The following is a 25,298-nucleotide window of genomic DNA, read 5'->3' on the forward strand; positions in this document are numbered from 1 at the left end:
CAGTGCCTACTAGGGCTTTTAGTTACAAGATAGTATTGCTTAGACTCACGGAAGTTTGATTTCCTTCTCAAGACATCGAATTTCTAATTTTGCCATTTCATTTTTGAGAGGCAAGGAAGGATGACAGAGCAGGGGGTCTGGGAAATTGGAGGGATTTGGGAAGATTATTTGCCCCTCATCAATACTTAAGAGAGCCCTCCTTACTCTGTAAGACTGTCCCAGATGAATATTCTGAAGTGGCTGCCATACCTCAGTATCAGGAGGGTTTGGGGGGTGTGCACGATGAGCTGTGTTATTTTCCCCAAAATAGTAAAATACAGACACAGGTAGAAACACGAACACAGCCGCCTTCTGTGCCCCCCTCCCCCTTCTGCCACCCGCCGGGCACCTGTCCCTCTCCCGATCCACTTGGCCAGCTGTCGTGTGGCAAAAGCAGGCGTTCTTTCATGCTTTCCTTCAAATGATATCCTCAGTCGTGTCTTCTCCACAGAGGTCAGTAGAGATTAGTGAGGTCTTACGTTGGTTAATTTCCATTCCTGCCCTTTTAAGATGATCAAAACCCACCAATGGCTTCACCTGCTTTGAGAAACCCATCTACGAATGTTACTTAACTCATCACCCAACTCGCATCTTAACCTCTAAACTAATTGAAGCACACTGTTTAATCCTTTGCAGTTTACAAAGAGCTTTCGCCCAACTTAACTCTTGCTTCTCACAAAAGTTTTGTGAGACAGAGATTATTTTCTTGACATGACAACTTTTCTGGGGCTTTCCCCAGGTCTCAGCTTCAAACCCTGTACCAGGCAGTCCTCATGGGGTCCTCTTAAAAAAGTGAATATAGTTAATTTGCATTAGTTAAGTCCGGCCACTTCTTTTATTAGAAGGTAATGGATGCCAGGATTAACCTAACTCTTTGAAATGAAACTTAAACGTCATAATAAATGTTCGCATAATCTACATGTAGGATGTGTGTTTTCTAATTATGTATCTAAGCTTTAATAGGTGAATATTGGGAACAAAGCAATTCACGAAATTCCATTGTCTTTCCTAAAAATGTTTGTGATTTCTAGACAATGCCAAATGAATCAGTAAGAAATAACAGATTCCAGTATTTCTTGAAATCTATTAAAATTGAAATCTATTAAAAGATTTCAGGAAGCAGTCTTTGGAAATCAGGTTGACTCTGACACACGGCTGCCCTTCTAGAATACGTCCTTGGGAAATGACAGGCATCACATAGAGGTTGACATTACATAGAAAATGATCACCCGTGAGGTGCTTAATGATTCTCTCTGTTTTTCTACTACCCCTAGTGTAGCTTTGACAGAGCCTGGGAAGGAGAGACGAGGAGGCATGCCTTCAGCTTGGTCTCAACATCCTGAAGCTGATCCCACCCTGCTACCATCAAACATTCACTTGGAATCAAAGGTGCCAACTCCAAATCAAGACCCTAATGATTTTTCCCAAGCAAACCAGGCATACGGAGAGGCTGTGAGCTGGCGGCCACTGGATCTGAGAGGGGGGAGCCTCAGGACACCCCCCAGCCAGAGAGCTCTGAGACGTAGCAGCAGTATCCTCTCGGGATCTGTAAGTCTGGAGACCTTCCGAGAGAGAAGCAAGGGTGCAGTCAGCTTAAAGTGTCCAGGTACCACAGAAGCACAGGAGGCCAGTTCAGAAAGGCGAGCAGAACTCCCCCTAGGGAAGAAGCTCACCAAAAGTTTTTCCCAAAGCTCGATGCACTTTAGTTCTGAGGGGAAGGTTCACAAAAGGTCCGCGGTGGCTCACAAAGACTCAAAGCTGTATAGGACATTGCCCTTGCGGAAGCTGGAAAGCAGCAATTGGAGATGCCGGGGACCTTTCAGCTACTGCTTCCTGAACCGAGGGCAGGATGAAGATGGCGATGAGGATGAAGAGGAGGGAGAGGCCACCCGCCGAGTCTCTTGCCTCTTTCGACCCCACATGACTCAAGCCATGCCAGAACCAAGCAGCCCACCCCTGGCTGTTGGGATTCAGAAGCAAGGAGGGGAGCTGTCCAGAGGTTCCGTGCTGAAGGTCTGGGCAGAAGACTTGAGTGGCCCAGATGATGTGGACTTCAGCACCCTGGCTTTTGATGCCCAGATTGCAAGAATAAATGCCCTAAAGGAGAGCACATATGCAATGCCCGATGGGTTCCTTGCAGCCCAGAATGATGCCAATGAGCTTCTTTGCCTTGTCAGGGCAACCAAGGGGAAGAAAGAGGAGTCACACCCTGAAGCGTATGACCTTACACTTTCTCAGTACAAGCAACTGTTATCCATTGAGTCCAGACAGTTGGGAAGTGCCTGTAGGAAAATGGCAATGGCCGAGAAAAGTCCAGAGGAGATGCTCCTAGCTATGACTTCCAGCTTTCAAGTGCTCTGTTGCCTAACAGAAGCCTGCATGCGATTAGTTAAAGTCGTGAACTCAGAAACACAGCGGCAGGAAATTGTAGCGAAGATTGATGAAGTGGTCATTAACTACATCTGTCTCCTGAAAGCTGCCGAGGCAGCCACTGGAAAGACCACTGGGGATCCCAATGTTGGACTCTCGATGCGACATTCAACCACCATGGCCGCTCTCGTAAGCACACTAACACGTTCTCTCAAGATGCTTTTAAATAAATAAAGTATGAAAGTCACGTCATAATCTACCTTTGCAAAGCCATACATGAACTTTTATTTACTTTATGTGTACGATGAACAGATGTCTCCTTTCTTCTCTCTGTATATTTTGTTATTTTATATGAAATAGGAGATAAAAGTCACATTGATGAAAAGTTGAAATGTACTAATCCAGATGTATTCTGTTTATATAATACATATATATACATGTAGAAGAAATATACAAGAAAGTGATGACATTTGGCTATTTTTCATATAGTCGAAACTCCAGCTATATGATGTGAAATTTTAAATTCTACTGTGTTGGAGCAAAACAATGAATCCTATCCCCTTTCCTTCCAAGCGGATACTTGGAGACCATATCATTCATATTTAGAAGTAAAAAAAAAGAAAAGAAAAGAAAAGAAAAATCACAATGTATATAAAACAGTACTTATGTTTTAAAATTATAATTTTTAAGCATTGGAAATAGCAAAAAGACATTTAAAATTCAAAAAGCTATTATGAATTATTAGAGAATATATAATAAATTAATTTTTGCTCATAGTGTTTTGTTATCTGATGCTTTTTTCCAAGAATCTTACATATTTCAAATTGGCTTATGCCATTTGGGCTAGAAATGGGGTGGGAGTGGATTCTATTGTGTCAACACAAATGCTCTTCATGGTGTTTCTAGAATTCAAATACTTCCCAAATAGAAGAACAGAGGGAATGATGGGCAGGTTCCCGGGTAATGTCTAGCTGTAGACTATCTAATTACATAAAATGAAAGAAATTAATAATACCAAAATTAAATTATTTGATGAAAAGAGAGATCTGCTTTGACTCAAGGTCAAAATACATAAACCAAAGACATCATCTCCCTGCCCTCCAATTCAACCATGAAACGTAGAATTCCCTAAGAGTGACAGAACATTTAGTACAGTATTTGCAAAATGACGAAAAGGAACATTTAATGATCCTCAAAAGTAAAGGCAGATCCAGTCGACGTAAAGCAGACTGCACCCCAGGCCGTGAGTCACGTTGCAGGTCACAGCTCTCAACATAGAGCTTTGTGCATCACCTCCTCTACAGGGGCCAATGCTTCCAACCAAATTTGGAATTACGGCCAAACAGTGGGACAAAATTTCAAATCTGGAATGTTCCAGAAAATCAGGGAGAGAGAGCTACTGTAATATGGAAGCCATACTCAAATAAACAATAAAATATTTGTGAAGTGTTCTCATCTGGATTGGCTGATAGAAATATGAAGGTTGAAAAAAAAAGTGGTAAATTTGACCACTTTAAGTGCACCTGATGGAATGCAAAGATGTTTTTAGAATCATCGTCTCTCTAAAAATGTATCTTTGGGTCAAAGCAAAAGGATGCACACTCTGCGATTGTAAAATACAGTTGATATGTACATATGTACTTCATGGCTCACTTAGTGCTCAAGCTACCCACACTCCTAGTTATGTAGGTGACTTCTTAAAATACAACAGGAGTGCACCCAGTGCAAATATTTCCTTTTTTGTAGGCATAAACACAGGACCCCAGTTGCTGTCTCTCTCTTGTCAGTCGTTCCATAGAGATTCAGTGACAAAAGCCACACTTATTTATAGGTGGTAGCAAACAAAAGGAGTTTAGACATGTGTTATTATAATGTTTAAATAATAAAACATTATTTGATTACAATTATAAATATTGGTGTTTGATAGAAATATTAATGGTGTTTACTGTGGAAATTTTTGGTAAATATTCTGTATACTCAAATACATATTAATAGGATGTGTGTTGTATGTCAGACAATGTGCTAAACATATCACATATATTATCTCGTTTAATCATCACAATGATCTTATGGTGTGGACACTACCGTTAATTCCCAATGGAGGCATATGGTTTAGTAGTTAAGGACATGGGGCTTGGGGTCAGAAACTTCTTGATTTAAATTTGGACTCTGCCATTTTCTAGCCCTTTCATCTTGGGAAAGCTAACCCATTTTTCTGTTTCAATTTCCTCATAGTAAAATGGAAGTCAGTAATAAGATCTATTTCCATAGGATTGTCATGAGTTTTAAGTAAAATGATGCCTGTAAAGTTCTTACCACAATGCCTGGTAGAGAGTAAGTGCTCAATGTTAGATATCATTATCATCATAAGCATTGCGTTAAATATGTTGCCCAAGATAATATGTGGGGGCTGTTGGTTTTATATGCATATTGTATCCTGACTCTCTGCAGAATACAATAGTGTATTGCCAATGTGTAAAAGGATGGATACAAGGAAGCGATGATCCTTGTGTCAATCACATGTTCGGTTACACCATCGCCCCGGTCCATTTCAATTCTTCAAGAGGCCTCAGTGCAATAGCTCTGGGTCTTTCTAACCAATCTCCCATTACCTTTGGGTGCTCCAATAAATTTCTGTTTCTTGTAAACAAACTCTTTACTGCTTAGGAAACCTCAAGAGTCCCCCAGTCACTCAATGTGCCGCTCCTAAGTGGGGCCCTGGTCCACTAAAGTGTAGGAAGAACATACTAGAACGATACTTGTGTTTATTTTTATCTAGCCTTTTTTTATGTTTCTGTATGTTTTATAATGGCCTAAGAGTACAGTGGTATATGTACAGCATTTTAAATAAATCAATTAATTAATAAGCATATGCTGGGTGCACGTGTGCAATAATATTGTCGCAGGTAAGGCTGCACTCACTAAAGGTTGGAGACCACTGAAGTAGAGAATGAAACTTCCTTCTACCTGAGTCCTTTATATTTAGTCCCCAGCCTATTTTTTCAGGTGTATCACCTGTCATTTTTATTAATCCTTTATTACAAATCTTCAAACATATACAAAAGTAGACGCAATCATGTAATGGATCACTATGTACTCGTCACACACCAATTCATGTCCAGTCTTACTTTCTCTTTCTCTGCACCTCCTTCCGCACTATATGTAGAAGCAAATCCCATACATCATAGCATTTCATCCATGAATAGTTCAGTAAGTGCTTCCTATAGATAAGAACTTTCAAACATAATCGTAATGCCATTTTCACACTTTTAAATATTAATAATTCCCTAATATTACCAAATAAATATTACAGAAATAAGTGATGAAGAATGTGACAATTCCTGTAGACCCAACCCCCAGAGACAGTCGTCAGCAATTTAGGGCATCTTCTTTAAACTTTTCTATATCTATACTGATGTTATTGTTATTGTATGGGTTTATGAGTTTCACTTTTGCCTCAGAGAGTTAGTCTGAGCATATTTGCCCTTCTACTTAGTCTCAGTTCCACCATATTTTATTAATTGGATTGGCTGGAGGGATATGATTGACATGGAAAGATAGGGTGTTTAGAAGAACCACCCCCACAGCATTAGGCTTATATTAAAATACAACAACTAATGCAATTGCCTTAGACATTGAAATTAACACGGACCTCTAGGCCCAGCTGAAATTAGTCTAATCACTAAAAACGTATCGCAGAAAAGAAAGACTGACAATATTGAAACAGCCAGCTACAACAACAGTACAATGGATCGATTCCTTTTGCTATGAATTTCACCTTTCATTATGATTAGTCCGAGGAAAGACAATCTTCATTTATATTCCTCTTTTCTATATTTCTAAATGTTACTTATTCTCTGAATGTTATTTCTGAGCTACTCAGGCTGTCACTTTAATTTCTTCCTCCTGGACTACTCTTAATTTGACAATGGAGAAGTTTGTTCTCTTTGACCGATGATCACCATTCATAATTGCATTAACTGTTTTTGAAACAAACAAAAGAGCATGTCAGCTATGTTCGGGTGATTCCTTGCCTCTTCCAAACATTTGGGAGTCCTCACAGGGATCATTAAGTTTGCCCTCACTGCGTTCCTCCAGCCCATATATCTACACTCTACAGTGAGGGCAGCAATAACATGCCCACACTCACCTACTACTATTACTCCTTTACATTTGGTTGTAATTTCACTTCCGGAGTAACCACTTTTTATTTCTTTGCTACACTTTCATCTTCGTTGGCCAGTTCCCTCTCAGTCATCCATTTTTATAAAATGTTATATGGCTTCATCACTTTGCTGTCTGTGCATGAACGGACTAGCAGATGCTAAGTGACCAATCCCTGGCAGACTTTGAAAGAACTGATATGATTGGTCACTGATCATCATGCACTTTTTTTTAACTTACATAGTGATCCTGGGATTAAAGAGCTAGTAGCCAAATTTGTACCTTATGCAATTATTCATAGTTAACATACCATGATAACTGAAGTTTAAACCACATTGTTGGGGAAATGGTGTTTTAGCTAAACCGTGTTAATGGAAATTCACATATATCACAGCCATGCAGAATGAGGGCTGCCTGTAAAGGGTCTGAAGCCAGTGGTGAAAATGGCCGAAGGGGTAGCATTTAGCACTCTTCCAATAGAACTTTCTGCAATAATGGAAATTTTCTAAATCTTTGACGCACAATATAGTAGCAAATAGCCATATGTGGCTCTTAAGTACTTTCAATGTGGCAACTGAATTTTTAACTGTATATAATTTAATTAATTTAAATGTAAACACCCACCTGTGGCTAGTGGCTACCATATTGGACAAGGAAGCTCTAGTAGGCAAGCAGACAAAAAAAGTAAAAAGTAAACAGAATAGTGACAGATTGCAGTAAATTCTAAGAGGGAAGTTCATAGGCTGCTGAGGAAGATTTGTCCAGAGTTGGGGGAAGGAGCTAACTCTGATCAGTTAACACACATGACACCCATTTCACACTGACCCTGCTCAAGACATTTAAACGATGTACGTAATGGAAATAGTAGCAGATAAAGACTGTCCCTCACTAGACCACGAATTCTGGCCCGAATCCTGTCCTCAGCCCCAGGTAAGCCCTAAGTAAAAAGATGCCCCAGTGCCCCTGAACAACGCCAACACACAGTGAAGCTCAAGCAACGCTCACTTGTCCTTAGCTTTTGGATGCCTTGGATGGTGTGATTTGCAGGGATAACTACTTCTTCCCCAAGATCTGAAAACCTGCTGGGAATTCTGACTACAGATTCGTTTGTGATCATTAACAAGTGCACTGGCATATAGGAAGCGTTGTGTCAAATACTGACCTAACAGCCAGCATATGCAGTCTGTTCCCTAAAATGTGTCTGAAAATGCAGTCTGATGCACACCAGCCCTCAGCCCAAAAGGAAAGCTGGGACTTTCTTCTGCTTTTCCCCATCTTTCCACCAGTTTTTGGGCCCAACTTCCTTCTTGCTTGGCTTCCAGGCCTGATCCCAAGTCCAAGCAGATGTGGCCCAATCCATTCCGCAGCTGAAAGTATACACAGAGTAGAAAGGAACAGAGGAAGACGTGAGCTCAGAGTTTGATGAAAGCCATTTTAAATTTAGTCTCCACTACCCATTTTTTCCACCCTAGATCTTCTTTCCCCTTTATCTTCCCTGACACCCCCACCCCAACTTCCTGTATTAGTTTTCTATTGCTGTGGAACAAATTAATACAAACTTAGTGGCTTACAATAACACAAATTATCTCACATTTTCTGGAGTTCAGGAGTCTGGGTACAGCCTAACTGGTCTTCTGCTCAGGGTCTCAAAAGGTTGCAGTCAAGGTTTCGGCTGGACCGCATCCTTGTCTGAAGGCTGAGCTGGGGGCGACTGTTTCCAAGCTCATTCAGATTGTTAGAATAATTCGTTTTCTCGCAGCTAGAGGACTGGCCATTATTCCTGCTGTTTTGCTGGCTGGAGACCGGAGGCTGCCCTCCGGTCATAGAGGCTGCCCACAGCTCCTTGCCACGGGGCTATCTCCAACACGGCTGCTTATTTCACCAGGCCTGCAGAGACAATCTCTGCCCTCGTGGTTGCGTCAGGTCCACCCAGGATAAACGCTCTTTTGACTAACTCAGAATTAATTGATTTGGGACCTTAACTACATCTCCAAATTTACTTCACTGCTGCCATATTCTGTTGGTTAGAAGCTTGTTGCACACTCAAAAGGGACAGGAATCATGGGGACTGCCTTGGGGTCTGTCAGCCATGCTCTCTAAGGCTCTTCCTTCAGCGACTAACTCAACAGATCACCTATTCCTCTGAACAGAAAAATTAGTATAGACACTTGAAATACAAACTTGAAAGGCTTTCAGGACCCACAGCTCTGATATAAGTCATCAAAGGCCACGTGGACAGCCTTTGCCTTCTCTGCCTGGCCCTGGCCCATCCTTTAGATATATCTCTATGTTAATATGCCCAGTTTCTCTGGGGCTGGAAACTCCAATAACTATAATGTACTAACCTGTGCGGGTCAGGATTTCGGTAAGTTCATAGGTGAGCTTTCTGTGGCAACATGACTTTTCTCCATTACACTCATTTTAGAGTCAAGTATGACTTCGAGGTCAGGTTAGATCGAATAATTCAACTGGCAGATGAGTTATTAAAGATGCTGAACTTGAACCAGCAGGACCAACTCCTTATGGGAGGGGAGATGAGTCAGCCCCAGGTGGCTTTCCCCGAGTGGAGCCGCCCGCCGTGCCCCCACCTGACACTCCTGGCTAGAGAACCCTAGGAGGATGCTGCTTCCTCCGTGCGGGTCCGGCGGAGATGAATATGGAAAAGGGCTCATTAGCTTCTGTGACCCTTTATTCTCTCCCTTTATTTTCCAAAGCTATGTAAAGCTATATTGTTGAGTCAGACTTTACTGAAGTACTCCTTTCATGCTCCCTAGATTTCTGAGAAAGGTGTGAGAAGGCAAACACACCCACCCACACACTCACACACACACACACACGCGCGCGCGCGTGCACATGCCTGTGATGTAAATAAATGTAGTGTCCCATCACCCAGAGATACATGCACGGACCAGATTTGTCTTTTCTGCCTCCAGTCTGCCTCTGTCCCTCAGTACTGCAAATTCTGTTTCCAGTCTGTTTCCGGTATGATTATAATGACATCAATAATAATAATACCTAAGGTTTATTCAGGCAAATGTACCAGGTACTGTGCTAAATGACTTTCATGCATAATAACTGCATCTATTTCCTAGAACAATCTATGAGAAATTATTCTTATCCCTTTTTTACTTTTACTTTTTTTTTTTTTGCTACATTCCCCATGTTGTACAATACATTCTTGTAGCTTATTTTATACTTAATAGTTTGTACCTCTTGCGGTATTATCGCTTTTTTAAGGAAGAAAATTGAGGTTGGAGACTCCAAATAATAGCTTGCCCAGAATCATGGTTGCTAGTCAGAACTGAGATTTGAACTCAGGAATTGCAATTTGGTTCATCAACATTTAGCCAAATAGATAGCTTGATTTTTTTTAGTTTTTTTTAAATTGAAGTATAGTTGATTCACAGCGTTTCAAGTGTAAGCTTGATTGTTTTGAATCAAATACATACAGCATGGATTTTTAAAAAATGTTAAATTCCACCAAGGAACTTAGAACAAAAAGCAAACATCTCCCATCCCAAACTCCCAACCCCTAGGTCCCAGTTCCAGGAGACAACCCATTTCACCAGTTTCTGGACTTAGGTTTCCTAGTGGTTTTCTCCTTAATTCTAGATAATACAGTTTCTTGACTTACCAACTTTGGACGATGTCTACCAATTACCCGTTGAAAGAGAAGGAATTCACTTATTTCTGTTACCCCTCACCTTCTCTTCCTCACCCACAACCAGTGTCTGACTGGGCTATTATTACCGTGCGCCAGTCTTTGTTATCTATTTAACTCTAAGTGTTACAGCTACGTCTCTGCTTCTTGTTCAGTCGTCTTTAGACACTCTCTGTTGACTCCTTATCTGTGTGGACTGATGCTAATTATTCCCCCAGCCTGTCTTTCTTTCCACCTCACCACTCCTTCACTCCTTCCTCCTGCCTTAGGCCATCAGTACCGTCACACTGACATCATTTACACTGTTATTAAAAGCAACGTTTACAGTGTTTAGGGATCAACATTTTGTTAACTGCTGCAGCCTGGAAAAACACCATCGTCAATTGCTTTTGCAGAAACCATGGCGTTATCCAGAGCTTTTCCGGAGGGTGAAGCCAAGAACCCTATACCTGGAAGGAGGGAAGGAAGATAGTCTACTGTGCATTCGTTATATCTTAAATTGGTGGTTCTCAAAGTGTAGCCCCTGAAACCCGCAGCGGCAGGAGAACCACCCACTGGGAAATAGGGGTGCAGAGTCCTGGGCTCCACCCAGACCTGCTGACTCACACTCTGGGGGTGGAGTCCACCGAGCTGATTTAACAAGCCGCCAGATGATTGTAATTCCTGCTCGAGTTTGAAAATCACCGTGTTAAATGATTAACCGCAGTTATAATTTAAGAAGCATGACTCTACTAAACCTTGTCTTGTGACTGAACCTGAAATTCCTTCAAACGTGTTTAAATATTGAAATACACACAGAGAGGCTATGATTAAGATTTCCAAAAGAGAGGAGATCCCAGGGAAAGAAGTTTCATAAGAGAAAGTACACAGAACACCACTTGAATTGCATTCAACCTGGAGAAGTTCTGTAGCAGCCAGAATATTTATAAATACGCCAGAGCAAGCTAATTTTCTGCCCTACATTTGCCTAATGAAAGTTCAGTGTGACTGCTTCACAGAGCCCCTTTCTCTAGAGCGGGTCCCTCCTTCTTAAAAGGGCAAGTTTGTCTTACTGTTTCCTCCTAGTCAAGGTTGATAACGTTTTCATTTCTCTAATTAAAATGAAGTCATTCTTGCTCTGACTTAGGCTGGATGTGCAACCTGCAAGCCAATGATCAGCGTTTGTATTATGATTATTATTGTGCTGATTCCCTTTATACACCCTCAGTATCACGGCTCCCAAGTTATGTGCAAGAATGTTCAATGCCTCAAAATAAAATAGACTCTTTTCTTACACAGCATTGATTTTTCAAAATCGTGCCATATTTAGATTCCTTTATATTTCCTTTCTAGGTTTTTAAAATTTTTTCTTCCTGAAGTTTCTATAGGTTTTCCTTTTTTCTTACTGATAAAACTAAACTGCGCTGTTCTGAATATCTCTCACTGCATTAAAAAAAAATCCCAAAATGTAGGCGCTTAAAGAACTATGAGCATCTCTCCTGGGTCTGGGGACGGGCTCAGCTGCACGATTCTCACTTGCAGTGTCTCATGAAGTTGCCTTCTGGCAGTGACTGAGACCAGAGTCACCCAGGGCTTGACAGGGCTTGGAGATGACGTCTTATGTGGCCAGCACTGGCTGGGAGCTCAGCGGAGGCTGTCAAGCAGAGTCTTACTTGGGACCCTCTCCATGAGGCGTGGGCTTCTCTCATAGCATAGCCGTCTCAAGATAGCACCTCTTACATGGTGGCAGGTGTCCAAGATGGAGCATCTCAAGAGCGAGGGTCCCAAGAGAACCAGGCAGAAGCTGCAATTCTTATCACCTAATCTGGAAAGTCACCTCAGTAACTTTCTATTGGTTAACTGAGTCCCCCAACCAAACCAGTGTCAAGAAGGGAACTAGACTCCAGCCTTAACACACTCCAGCATCTCACTCGTGTTATCTAGTCCATGGAATCGGCTCTTCCTGGAGACATGCCACCCTGCTGGAGCCGTTTGACTTCCTTTCTAGTATAAACCTGCGTTTATTGAATACCGTCCTAGGACTTCCCTTCCCTCCACGGTTTTCTGTATCCAGTACTGCCTCGAGGAGTTTTCCCATAAAGATTACGCAGAATGTAATCTTGTTGAATCTCACGTATCTGAAAATACCTTTGCTTTTCCCTTTTGCTTAATTGATCATTTGGCTGCATATGGGATTCCAGGTTCAAAATTACTTTCCTTGGATGGATGTCACTGCCCCATCATCTTTTTATGTTCGTTTGCTAAGTGTTATTATTATTCCTTTAGAGGATAGCCCGCCACGCCCCCATCGCCTAGAAGATCTGTTTGCTCCCAGTGTGAATTTCACAAGGTTGTGTCTAGGTCTGGAATTTCCTTTGATTCATTCTGCTTGGCATTTGCTGCATCGTTTCCTTCTGAGAGCTCATGCATTTCTTCAGTTCTCAGTTGTCTTCCTTGTCATTTCTGTTTTCTCCTCTGAGCTTTCTCTATAGTTGTCATCTAGTATTCAGTGAACAGAGCAAACCACTCACAGATATTTATGTAACGATATCGGCTACATGGTTTTCATAAAATTCTTTTTAATGCACTGCAGAGCGCTGGTTGGACATTTTTCTGATTTGGTTACAATGTGGGCAGTGGACCATGTAGAGGTCATGGGCGAAGAGCAGAGTTGCTGCCCTGGCCACGATCTAGGTGTGCACAGCTCCACGTGCGGGAAACCTGGAGTCTCTACTTTAGCACGCTCTGGTTTATATTGTGACTGTTGTGTGACGCATCGGAAGCACGCATTTATTATCTACAGTGTTCTGCAGTCACTTCCTGCGTGCCTGCCTCCCAGATTGGTCGGACCCTAGCAGCTCGCCCTATGGCTTGGGGTCATTATTGCAAAGACAGAAACATCAGAGACAGAGTTGGAAGACTGAGTAACCTTCCCCAGTCCCATGTGTCTCTCCTTGCTCAGCTATCAGCAAGCCTGCTTTGGCTTTTGTATCCGTCCCATGCAATTCTTCATATATTAGCCACAGAATTACATGTCCTTAAAAATGTGTACTACTGTTTGGCATGTTTTTAAACTTTATGTAAATGGTATCATACTGTACATATCCTTCCACACTTTGTGTTTGTTATTCAACGTTAGTTTTACGAGATCTATGCCTTTTAAGAGATAGAGCTTTTATTCACTTCTCTTCATTGCTTTACAGTAGTCTATTGCTTATGAGAATTTAGATTCTGCTGTTAATGGACATTTAGGTTGTTTACAATTTTTTTTGCTATTAAAAACACTGCTGCAATGAACATTCTGGTACCCGTCTCTTTGTGCATATGCGTTGCGATGTCCCTCAGGCTGTATGCTCAAGTTTAGAATTGAGAAATAGACACGTGGTCTTCACCTTTCCTGGATACTGATTCCCGCCTGGGCTGTTCCAATGATCCACGGCAAGAGCACAGAAAATCCAAGCAGCAGGTCGAGATGTTCTGAATCTACGTTCTCCAGTTTCTCTTGGTTCCTGAGTATCGGAGGTTCTCTAAGCAGGCTACCAAAGCAGGCTGGCTGATTTCTCAGGGAGAGAGCGACAAGCCGAGACACGGAGAGCTAGAGATGAGAGTGATGGAGAGACAGAGACAGATAGAAATGCGAGAGAGAGAAATGAAAGAGATTGCTTTCTCAGCAATAAGTTATGTACTCCCCAACACTGACTCAAACCAAAGGACCCAGAAGTACTCTCGAGTGTCTCAGCTCATGTAAAACCCTTATATAAGTTGTTTTGTTCTCTTGGCGGTAGCATGACTACCGTGTAGAAAAATGTTGGTAGTGGGTGCATATGGACACATTTATAGACACAGCCTGAGTAAATGAAATAGGCCAAGGGATGAGCGAGGGAAGGGAAGGGGGAAGGAAGGGAATGGAAGAAATTAAATGATCAATTCAGGAGGCCCTTTATCTGAATAACACATCTTCTAGAAAGTTTGAAGAAATATGTAGTGTCCTTTTGCTTGTATCATGACAATATAAATGGTACTGTACTTTAGCCCTCACTCTAATTATTATCTTTATCTTTATTTTCATATTATTGTGATTGAAAGATCTGCCCCATGTTGCTTTGTGTCCCTCCTTGGTCAGAGCCTGGTTTCTGATTGCTGTAGAATATTCCATAGCGTAATCCATCACCTTTGCTGATCCCCAGTGATGGACACCCAGTGACCTTCAACTTTCTTCTGCAAACAAAGCTGAGAGGAATATCATCATACATCCCCCTCTGTAACAACAGCAACTCACACCCACACAGAGAGACACAAGGGATGTGTGTGACCAGGATGGCGGCACCAGTCCACACACCCACAGGGCATTGATTCATGTACCCCACCGCCAGTGTGCGTTATCCAGCTTTCTGACTTTGCCTATTTGGTGGATTTATATTTCTTTATTGTTTTAATTTGCATTCTCCGATTATGCCTTGAGGGTTTTGTTTAAAAGTCCTTCCTCAATTCTTCATGAAAAATGTATTCTTCCACATTCTCTTCTATTTGCTTTGTAGTTTCACCATTCATATTTAGTTTTTAATCCACCTGAAATCCACTTTTTTCTATATAAAGTCACGTAGGAGTCCACTCTTACTTTTCTCCATGTAGAAAAGTAGACAGTTTCCTCAGCATCAGATCTCTGATCAGATCCTGAGGGACAAGCAGCATATTTTGAGGCTTAGCTGGTGAAGGATGGACAGATTGGGGGTGGTGATTTGTATGACATCAAAGTTATATACATTCTGCCTCTGGGTCACTTGGGACTCCCTGGAGGGAACACCCTTAGCCATGACACCACAGATTCCATTGTGATGTCACACGGGGAAAGGCTGAGGTGCTCTCCCCTAGCTTATGGGGAGCAGATCACAAGAAAGATGAAATGAGGCAGAAGAACATGGCAGATGTCACACGTTCTGGTCCGAACTGTTGGTGAACTTCCGTGAGATGCCATCAAGAACTCCCAGAAAGAACTGGATGAGACATTAACAGGAAAGAGAAGGCTTACATTACTAGGTGGGCACAAGAGCAGCCAAGCCATGGTTAATTTCCATTAAGGTGATCTCTTTTATGACCACCCAGCTGAGGGGGTTCAGGGGAAACTGAACAATATATGTAAATGGCATTCTCTAGTGTGCGAAGAGGTGAAACCACCATTTTACTTTCAGGTTCATTAAATAAGAATTACATTCCTGGGAGTAAATTGCAGTTTGAAAAGAAAAAAATTTTATTTTGAAACCAAGCTGGTATATGTCACCCATTCATGTTGTTAGAAGTGAAGGATTACTCTATATTTTAGAATTATTTTTCTATTACACAATATTCATACTGTTAAAGGCAAATGGATATGAAATGAGACATTATAATTATAACATTTAATCATGTAAAAATATCACTAAATCACACTTGAATATATCTTAAATGAAAAAGCATAATGGAAAGAATAACTAAATCCAGAAAGACATTTTTATCTGTCTCTGAGAATCTAGAGCAGAAGTCAGAGCGGTGGTCATGAGTGCCTAAGGCAACCCAGGAATAAGATAATAATGACCGATTTTTGATAAATACTTCTTGAATTTGTAATTACAGTTTTAAGCCACATTTTCCAAGGTAAATAGCTCTTCACCTTGAAGTCTTTCCTCTGCTTTGTGTGACTAATGAAGTCCTATTCAATTTTCATGTCGCACCGCAGAGGTCACCTCCTCACACAGCCCTCCATGATTGCACCTCCAGTCCCACTCAAGAGCAATACTTCCTCTTCCAACCTCCCTGTGTCTTGTTAATGCTTCTATTACTGCCTTGTTTCCACGGTATTAGGTTTTTGGGCTATGTTTTTTAATCTGTTCTGTTTAGAGAAGTACTTGCATCTTATTCACATTTGTATTCCTGGTGCTGAGAACAATACAGGGCTCACAGCAAGCACCAAATCAATGTCTTTTTTTTCTTAATTGAACTGAAATGCCAAGGGCTTTCTTTATGTATTACCACAGTGATGAAACAATTCCAGGGGGTGGGAGGAAAGCTGTATTTTTTAAAACCTTTAAATACAATCTGATTTCTGGCCACATGAAAATTCACAGAATTATACAACCTGAACCTTGGAAATGAATGTTATCTAGTCCACCACTTCTCCAGCTTCAAAGTGCATATGAATCACCAGAGCATTTGGTAAAATACAGATTCTGATTTAGGAGGTCTGGGGCAGCCTGAGATTCTGCGGTTCTAACAAGCAACCTGGTAATGCGATGTTTTCCACCCACCGGCCACGGAAGCAAGACCCTCATCCCCGCTGCTAATCAAATGCGTGAATTGTAGCTACCACATTTGGACAACTGGTCCACAAGCACACAAGCGTGAAAGTAAGTGTTCCTAAACTTCTCTAAGGTGGTGGTTCTCAAACTTCAGCTCCATCAGTATCACCTGTAGAACTTGTTCAAGCAGCTCGCCCAGCCCCGCACCAGGTGTTCCCAATTCAGCAGGTCTGGGGTGGGGCTGGGGAACTGGCGTTTCTACCAAGTTCCCGAGCAAGGCTGTTGCCGCTGGTCCAGGAACCACGCTTCGGGGACTCCTGCTCTAAGCGTCACCTTGAAGCCACTGTAATCAGTGGCCAACTCCCCCATGATGGTCAGAGTCCAAACATTCCCACGGTTGACATTAGACTGGAGCACCTTGGAACCATCTGCCATGTGAGAGTGAGTTGGTAGCCTGCTATACTGGAGGTTTGGCTCCACACTGGTACAGAGGAACGAGCACTGGATGAAGTGTTCGAAGACTTGGCTTCCAATTCCGGGTCCTGAACCTGTGATTTACATCCCTTTGGGTCATTTCTGAACCTCTCCAGGCCTCAGTTTCTCTGTCTGAACTTCATGACGCAGCAGCCGTCGGCCCTGCTCGCTGACCTCCCGGAGCTTCTCCAGGCAAGTCTGACCTCGCATGTCCCTGGACCTTTGCCCTTTCCTCTTCAGTGCGATGGTATGTCTTTATCACATTAGAACTCCGAATTATTTGAGGGTAGAGATGAGTTTTATTTATATTTATTCTCCAGCAACCGGAGATACCCCCGGCAAAGAGCAGGTACTCGTTAAATGTTTACTATTGAATGACTAAAAGTAATAAACCCTGGGCTCCAAATAGCCCTTTAGGACCTGGCTTTATGCTAATTCTCTAATTTTAGCTGCTTTGAAGTGTCATTAGAATAGAATACCCCAGCAACTGGCGCTGAAAACGAGAGAGGCATAATTCAATGCTTACTACGACTCTCCAGGGACAAATTATTTTTTTTAATTTTCAGATTTAATGGTACATAGAATTATTTTTGCAGGTAAGTATTTTTACTGCTGCTCTTTACCACAAGCTTTATTAAGAAAAGTTTTCCTGTAGGGCCCTGCTTTTAGAAATAAACAATGTCTTTTATTACTGTAGAAGTTTTCATTAACGAAAGAAATCTTTCTGTACTCAGGTGTTTGTTTTTTAGATTTTAGAAGGTAGTTTTAAGCTAGAAACACTTTTCTGATGAAAAGAAGAATAAATCCGTACATCGCAGCCGCGACTTTGGGTGAGTCGCCTAATGTTTACGTGCCTCAGTTTCCTTGCGGACAGGGATAAAACTGCTCCTACCGTATAGTTTTCATAAGAAAGACAGGAGTTAATTGATGTCTTTGGAAGTGTGTCTGACATATAATAAGCCGTAATAAATGTTAGCTGTTTTTGTTTTAAGACTGAGTGAAATGAACGCATTCGCAGGAAGGTGGGGGCTTTCTAATCAAAACCAGAGGCGATGTTTGCCCCCACCCACGTCATGAGCCAGGACGGGTCTTGTTGGGGTTCCCCTGGACACCCACAAAGATGGCACGGCCTGGAGTCCTCCGGCTTGTCCTGGCTGCCGCCAGCACAGGGAGGTTCTCCAGGTCTTGTTCCTCTTCCTAATTCTACTCGTGCTAATGAGTCATGAGATCTGCCCTCCCCTGTTAACTATAGCTCCGTTCGCAATCGGCAAGAGAGGGGAACCACCTAGATGGCCATCAGCTGATGAATGGATAAAGAAATTGTGATATAGAGATAGAGAGATGAATCTGGAGCCCATTCTGTCAAGTAAGCCAGTCACAGAAGGACAAACACTGCATGATCCCACTTATATGGGAGACCTCAACCCCCAAAGTGCCGTCTCTCATGCCCAGTGCTGCTTGCTGGGGGATTCTATTCTGATACTTCAAAGCAGCTAAAATTAGAGAATTAGCATAAAGCCAGGTCCCAAAGAGCCATTAGAAGTACAGAGTAGAATGGTGGTTGCCAGGGGCTAGGGCTGGGCTGGAGAAACAAGACGTTGTTTTTCAAAAGGTATGAAGTTTCTGCTGTGCAAGAAAAGTAACTTCCAGAGAACTGCTGTGGCGTGCAGGGCCTCGAGTTACCCCTACTGTACACGCGCATCTTGTTTTCTTGCATTTCGCTTTATTGCGCTTAGCTGACACTGTATTGTTTCCTTTTCTTTTAACAGATTGAAGGTTTGTGGCCACAATCGAGCAAGTCTATCGGCACCATTTTTCTATCTGCTCATGCTGTGTCTCTGTCACGTTTTGGTAATTCTCGCACTATTTCGAACTTTTTCATTATTATATTTGTTATAAATATAAAACTGTAATGGATAAGGAGTTGCTTCTAATGGATAAGCCAAGAAAATGGTTTCTTAAGATGGAATGTACCCCTGGTGAAGATGCTGGGAAGGCTGTTGAGTATTAAGACAGCAAAGGATGGAGAATGTGGCATAAACTTAGTTGATAAAGGAGGAGCAGGGTTTAAGAAGACTGACTCCCATTTTGAAAGGAGTTCTGTAAGAGGCTATCAGACAGCATTGCATGTTACAGAGAAATCATTTGTGAAAGGAAGAGTCAATCGATGCGGCAGACTTCGTGGTTGTCTTATTTTAAGACATTGCCACAGCCACCACCCTGATCAGTCAGCAGCCATCAGCATCGAGGCAAGACCTTCCAACAGCAAAAGGATTACGACTTGCTGAAGACTCAGACGATGGTTCACGATAAAGTGGTTTTACATTAAGGTATGCACACGTTTTTAAACATAATGCTTTTGCGTGCATAACATACCACAATATAATGTAAAGAATTTTTTCTTTTTAAAGTTTTATTTTTATTTAATTTATTGAAGTATAGGTGACATGTTAGTTTTAAGTATACAACATGGTGATTTGATAGTTTAATAGATTATACATCGTACAAGGTTATTATAAATTGTTGACTATTCCCTGTGCTGTATATTACATCCCTGTGATTACTTACTTCATTACAGGTGCTTTGTACCTCTTAATCCCCTTCCCTGCCCCTACCTCTCTCCCCGCTGGTAACCACTAGTTTGTTCTCTGTATCTGTGAGTCTGTTTCTGAATTGTTCTATTTGTTCGTTTGTTTTGTTTTTTAGATTCCACATATAAATGAACACATACAGTATTTGTCTTTTTCTGTCTGACTTATTTCACTAAGCATAGTAAATACCTTTCGGGTCCATTCATATTGTTGCAAATGGCAGAATTTCATTCTTTTTTTATGGCTGAGTAGTATTCCATTGTATACCAAATCTTTATTCATTTGTCAGTGGGCACTTAGGCTTCTTCCGTATCTTGGCTATTATAAATAATGTTGACATGAACATAGGGAGTGCATATATCTTTTCTAATTACTGTTTTTGTTTTCTTTGGGAAAATAGTGGAATTGCTAAATCATATGGTAGTTTTATTTTTAATTTTCTGAGGGAACTTCATACTGTTCTCCATCGTGGCTGCACCAATTTACCAACAGTGCACAAGGGTTCCCTTTCCTCCACATCCTCACCAACACCTTGTTGTATTTTTGATGGTAGCCATTCTGACAGCAATATAGTGTAAACATATTTTTTATGTACACTGGGAAACCAAAAAGTTCATGCGACTCACTTTATTGTAATACTTGCTTTATTGTGGTGGTCTGGGAACCAAACCCGAAATGGCTCTGAGGTCTGCCTGTACTGTATACCTAAAAATTTGTTAAGAAGGTGGATCTCATGTTAAGTCCTCTTCCCACAATTAAAAAAAAGTGATTTGTTAGGCTTCTACAGTGTTTTTTTTTCATTGAAGTATAGTCGATTTACAATGTTGTATTAATTTCTGCTGTACAGTGTTTTGATTTACAAAGGGCGTTCCCAGTTGTCCTCCTGGAACCCCCCAAACAATTCTGTTGCCCTCCCTTCGCATCAAGGAAGTGGTCTCTAAAGAGTCAGAAAGGTTGGAGGACCCGCTCAGGGGCCTATGAAAAGGGACGTATGAGAGGCAGAAACATGGCTCCAGTCTAGGCCTTGGAGTCCCGAGCTCACACCCTGAAACCGCCCCATGTTATATTGCAAGTTATAACATATGGCCATATGAGGGACATAAACTCATCTGGTTTCCAACATAAAAAAGCAAGTGTTGACTAAAAGCCCTCATTTCAATCCACCCCAAATTCCTGTGCTATTCTCTCTGCTCACTGCAGAGTCAAGGCCACCAGCCACTGAACTGTCTCCTGGGTAGGGAGTGCAGGTGGGAAGAACGGAAAGGGAGGTCAGCAGGCCGGGCTGGGTGGAATGGAACTGAGCATTAAAGAGGGCGGCTTCAGTTACCCTAATAGGCTGAGCCCCACGAGTTAAGGGGAGGTAGGCGGCCTCGCTAGCCCGCACGCTGGGGCTTCGGCTGCCCTTGCACGCTTAGGTGGGTGCGCGGCCGCCATTGTGAACACGGCCTCCTGTGGCTGCGTGGCTTAAAGCCAGGAGCAGTTGCCAAAAAGAACAAAGGCAGACAAAGGAAGGAACAACCACCAAATGCACACGTGGCCTGAAAATGCTATATCCAGCAAGCCAGATCTGTTGTCCACATTCAAGGGGTTGCCATGGTGGGTAACAGATGTGAAGAAGAAGAAATGAAGCTAATGGAAAGACAAAGATGGAGGCCCAGGAGAGCACTGTGACCATGGAGAAGGCTGGCCCACAGGCTAACCAGTTAGGACATGGGAAATCTCAGACAAGCCTGCTAGGAAAGGAGAGATGTGTGGCCCAGTGGCCCCCAGTACCTCAGCTGATAGCCAGGCAACTTCCAGAAACAGAATGGCCCAGCTCACCTGTTGCCGACCATCACTGCGTGAGAGAACCCAACTGAAACCAGAACTGCCTGCCAAGGCCAGCCTGTAGAGCAGACTCAATGAATCAAGAGATAAGTAAATGGCTATTGAATTAAGGCACTAAGTTTGGGGGTGTTTGTTACATGGCATTTGATAATTGATACAGGGAACAATTACGGTCATTCACATATGGACTAGATGGTCCATCCTGTCGGGACACGTTTATTTACTTTTCTTAAGTGTGATAATGTTACTCTGATTATATAAAAATAGGTCCTCACTTTTAGAAGATGTAAGAGTGAAGTAACATCTGCAACTCTCTTTCAAGAGATTCAGCAAAAAACTATAGCTAGGCAGCTTGATAAATTAATATGACAAAATGTTACCGGTTATTGAATCTAGGTGATGGGTATATGGTGATCGTTGCATTATTTTTTTCAATTTTCCTGTCTGTTTGAAAATTTTCATAGTAAAAAGAAAATGACATTTTCAAAGATCACCCATATCCCACACTAAACATAAATTTATGTTTAAAACGAAATGCTGTTATAATTTGCTTTTGAAACTATTTAGTTAATAATGACATAATTAGCCCTTGGCTCTAATTTCTTGGCTCTTCTCATGAACACTCAGGAATCTTGTGAAGAGTGAAATCTAGTGTATAAGTTTTCAAATACACAGAAATTTCTATAAAATGTATGAATGTTTATTAATTTTGAGCACTAGATTGAAGTTGACCACATTTAGCAATACATAGTTGGCAGATTAAATCTCACAGTCACTTAATCAACTTAGTAATTTTGACTCCGCAGGTTTCTTTTCCAGCTTAGGAGCCAGTACTTTTCTCCCTGTCCTCAAAAGGTTTCATAGGCTGTGTCAGAATAGCGGTTAAAGGAAAATCAACCCATTCCACTCCTTACTCAAATGGGAGAGTGACAAATGAACAGAGGGAGAAGAGAGACATTCCTTGTCAGGGACCAAGGAACCTTGGAACTGTGGTTACGGGAGCCCGAGAGACCTGGGTTCAAATCCCAGTTATGCCGTTTTCAAGAAGCCACTTAACCACTCTCAGCCTCAACTTCCTTTGGTTTACGACGGAGACAGTAATGACTATGTGAGGAGATTTTCATGATGGCCAAGTGAGGGCATCACGTGTAAGAGCCTTCATCATGCTTAGTGCCACTGTGCTTGGGTCTCATGGTTTTATTTCCTCGAAATTAAATGACTGCAGAGGAGGAAGAGAAGGCAGGCCTCTGGTGGGGTCTTCAGCTCAGCCCTAGGTGGGGTCTCTGTTGGGTTGCTAAAAGCCTGCAGGGGGGTGTGCAGATTTGCCTCCCAGATGGCTGTACGTCAGCCCAGTAGGAGAGTGGGCGGTCCCATGGGAGAGTCTCAAGAAATGGCTGTCAAATCAGTTAATGGGACTTGTCCCTGTGCTCTACACTCCTTAGTGGGACTATTGTATTTGGGGGACGGTCCAGAAGCGAGAGCTAGGAAGTTGACAGCAGAAATAGCTAGCGCACAACCGCTTAATTAACCCATCACCAGTGGGGCTGACAGTCGTGCGTGTGGCATCTCTGTGTAAATTTCAAAAGGTACCTCTTTCTGGAGATACTTTACTTCACATGTTAGGAAATTGCTGAAATACACTGATTTTTTTTTTTTAAGGCCAAGGCGATTTAATTGTCATGACAAATATACAAATTAATCTACCTTATGACTTCTAGGTAGAAACATGGCTTCATTTTTTGTGCAGTGCCTGATATTCAAAGTTGGAACACACACACACGCCCGCACACATACACACATATATACACACATACCCTGCTGTGCTCAGAAGTGAAGGTGAAATTTCATTCATGTTCAGCTCTTCCATGAGCAGCTGGGAAAGTATAAAAAGCTCCATCTCAGTAAAATTTAAGAGATTTATGGTCCTAAACCCAGAATTTTTTAAAAAGTGAAATCAATCTTAAAAATATATACCCTGTATCTGTCATAAAATTATTCCTTCTCAGAACATTTTTGCGCACAGAGCAGCATTGGTTCCTGATTTTATTTTTAAACTTCTTGAAAAAATACATTTTCATTTTCACTCCTGTTAAACTGTGACAGTTCACAAAGGACAACAGAGAACGGCCTCGCCTAGTTCAGTAGTTTCCCATAGCGACTAAACATCATAATCACTTGGAAAACTATAGAAAAAACAACAACAAAGGAAGAAATACACAGGCTCAAACTTCAGCTTGGTTTCAGACCCATTGGTCTGATCAGATAATAGAATATGAAGAGGCAAGATGGCGGTGTCAGCCAGAAATCCTGAGTGCCTTCTTCTCCCAACGCCCATTCAATTTCCTCTCTAGAGCCGGCAGCCGGGCCGCCGGATCCTGCAGGGCACCCCAAGCCTCAGATCGGGCAGGGATCTCTAACCTTGTGGTCTGCAAAGTGGGGAGCAAAACACTGCAGGAGTCATGCAAGACAGTTTACTAGAGTCGAGGAAGAAAACTGCATTTTTTTTCATCTTTTGATAGTGTATAACACATTGGTTATATTCATGAAGTGCTTCATTTCGTTTGATTTATAAAGGTATGTAATCTATTTGATTTATTAATGGAGTGGTACAGGTATATGATTTACACATAAATGTATTTTTTTGTGTATCTACTAATTGTGATGCTCAACCATTTTTTTTTTTTTAACAAAGATAGGTAGTATCTCTTGTCCTAAGGAAATAATGGGCACAGGACTCTGTCCTCCAGTGAACCAGGAGGCAAAAGATGGAGAAGGGAGTGCATTAGGGTTTTCCAGAGAAAGAACCAGTAGAATGTGTATACAGAGAGAAAGAGATTTACTATAAGGAATTGGCTCATGTGATTACAGAGATTGGCAAGTCCAAAATCTGCGCAGCCACTGTCCCAGTTTGAGCCCAAAGGCCAGCAGGCTGCTAGAGAACCAGGATGATTCAACATCCTAGTTCAAAAGCAAGCAGGCAAGAAAATTCTCTTTTACTCAGGAGTGGGTCAGCCTTTTGTTCTGTTCAGCCCTTCAACTGATTAGATGAGGCCCACCACATTAGGGAGGACAATCTGCTTTACTCAGTCTACCCATTTATTTTTTATTCAAATAGAATTGATTTACAATGTTGTGTTAGTTTCTGGTGTACAGCATAGTGATTCAGTTACATATATATATATGTGTGTGTGTGTATATATATATATTCCTTTTCATATTCTTTTTCATTATAGGCTATTGTAAGCTATTGAGTATAGTTCCCTGGGCTATACAGTAGGACCTTGTTGTTTATCAATTTTATATATAGTAGTTTGTATCTGCTAATCCTAAACTCCTAAATTATGCCTTCCTCCCCCTTTCCCCTTTGGTAACCATAAGTTTGTTTTCTATGTCTGTGAATCCATTTCTGGTTTGTAAATAAGTTCATTTATGTCATTTTTTTAGATTCCACGTATAAGTGATAGCATATGATATTTGTCCAGTCTACCCATTTAAATGTTAATCTCACCCCAAAACACCCTAATAGAAGCACCCAGAATAATGTTTCACCAAATGTCCAAGCACCCCGTGGTCCAGTCCCACTGGCACATGAAACTCTTCATCACAGGACGCCGCAGGAATGGACCGAACCATCCCAGTGGAGATGCTCCCAGTTATGTTGTTTCCATTTCCAGGCTCCAAATTCAAACTTCTGCACCAGCCATTTGTAACTGCTTCACCTGCCATCGTTAGTTCCACTTCTTTCTCTGCCCCACAAGTGACCTCAGTCTCACTGAAAAGTGAGATGAGAGAGAACTTTTCCATAAACAATGGGTTCAATTTTCACATCACCCAAAGGTTTCAACTTCTTTTAGAGTGCGCTTGGCCAACATTTCACAACTTTTCTTTATCAGGAAGAGAAAGCACACAATACGTTCTAAT

At 41.8% G+C, this 25,298-nt stretch overlaps 1 protein-coding gene across 2 annotated transcripts in view; it reads left to right on the top strand.

The window, feature by feature from the left end:
• The window catches only part of FRMPD4 (FERM and PDZ domain containing 4), a 486,033-nt gene extending 482,848 nt beyond the window's left edge, over positions 1 to 3,185 (top strand). Inside the window, exon 17 of one of the 2 annotated variants that reach the window (XM_074359181.1) lies at positions 1,314 to 1,456. In XM_074359181.1, the coding sequence (XP_074215282.1) occupies positions 1,314 to 1,318 (5 nt within the window). In that variant the 3' untranslated portion in view covers positions 1,319 to 1,456. Of the gene's footprint in view, positions 1 to 1,313 lie in introns of both variants that reach the window. The other variant, XM_074359180.1, reaches the window with a different exon arrangement.
• Positions 3,186 to 25,298: the final 22,113 nt, after the last annotated feature.

Source organism: Camelus bactrianus, chromosome X, assembly GCF_048773025.1.
Source record: "Camelus bactrianus isolate YW-2024 breed Bactrian camel chromosome X, ASM4877302v1, whole genome shotgun sequence".
NCBI lineage: Eukaryota > Metazoa > Chordata > Mammalia > Artiodactyla > Camelidae > Camelus > Camelus bactrianus.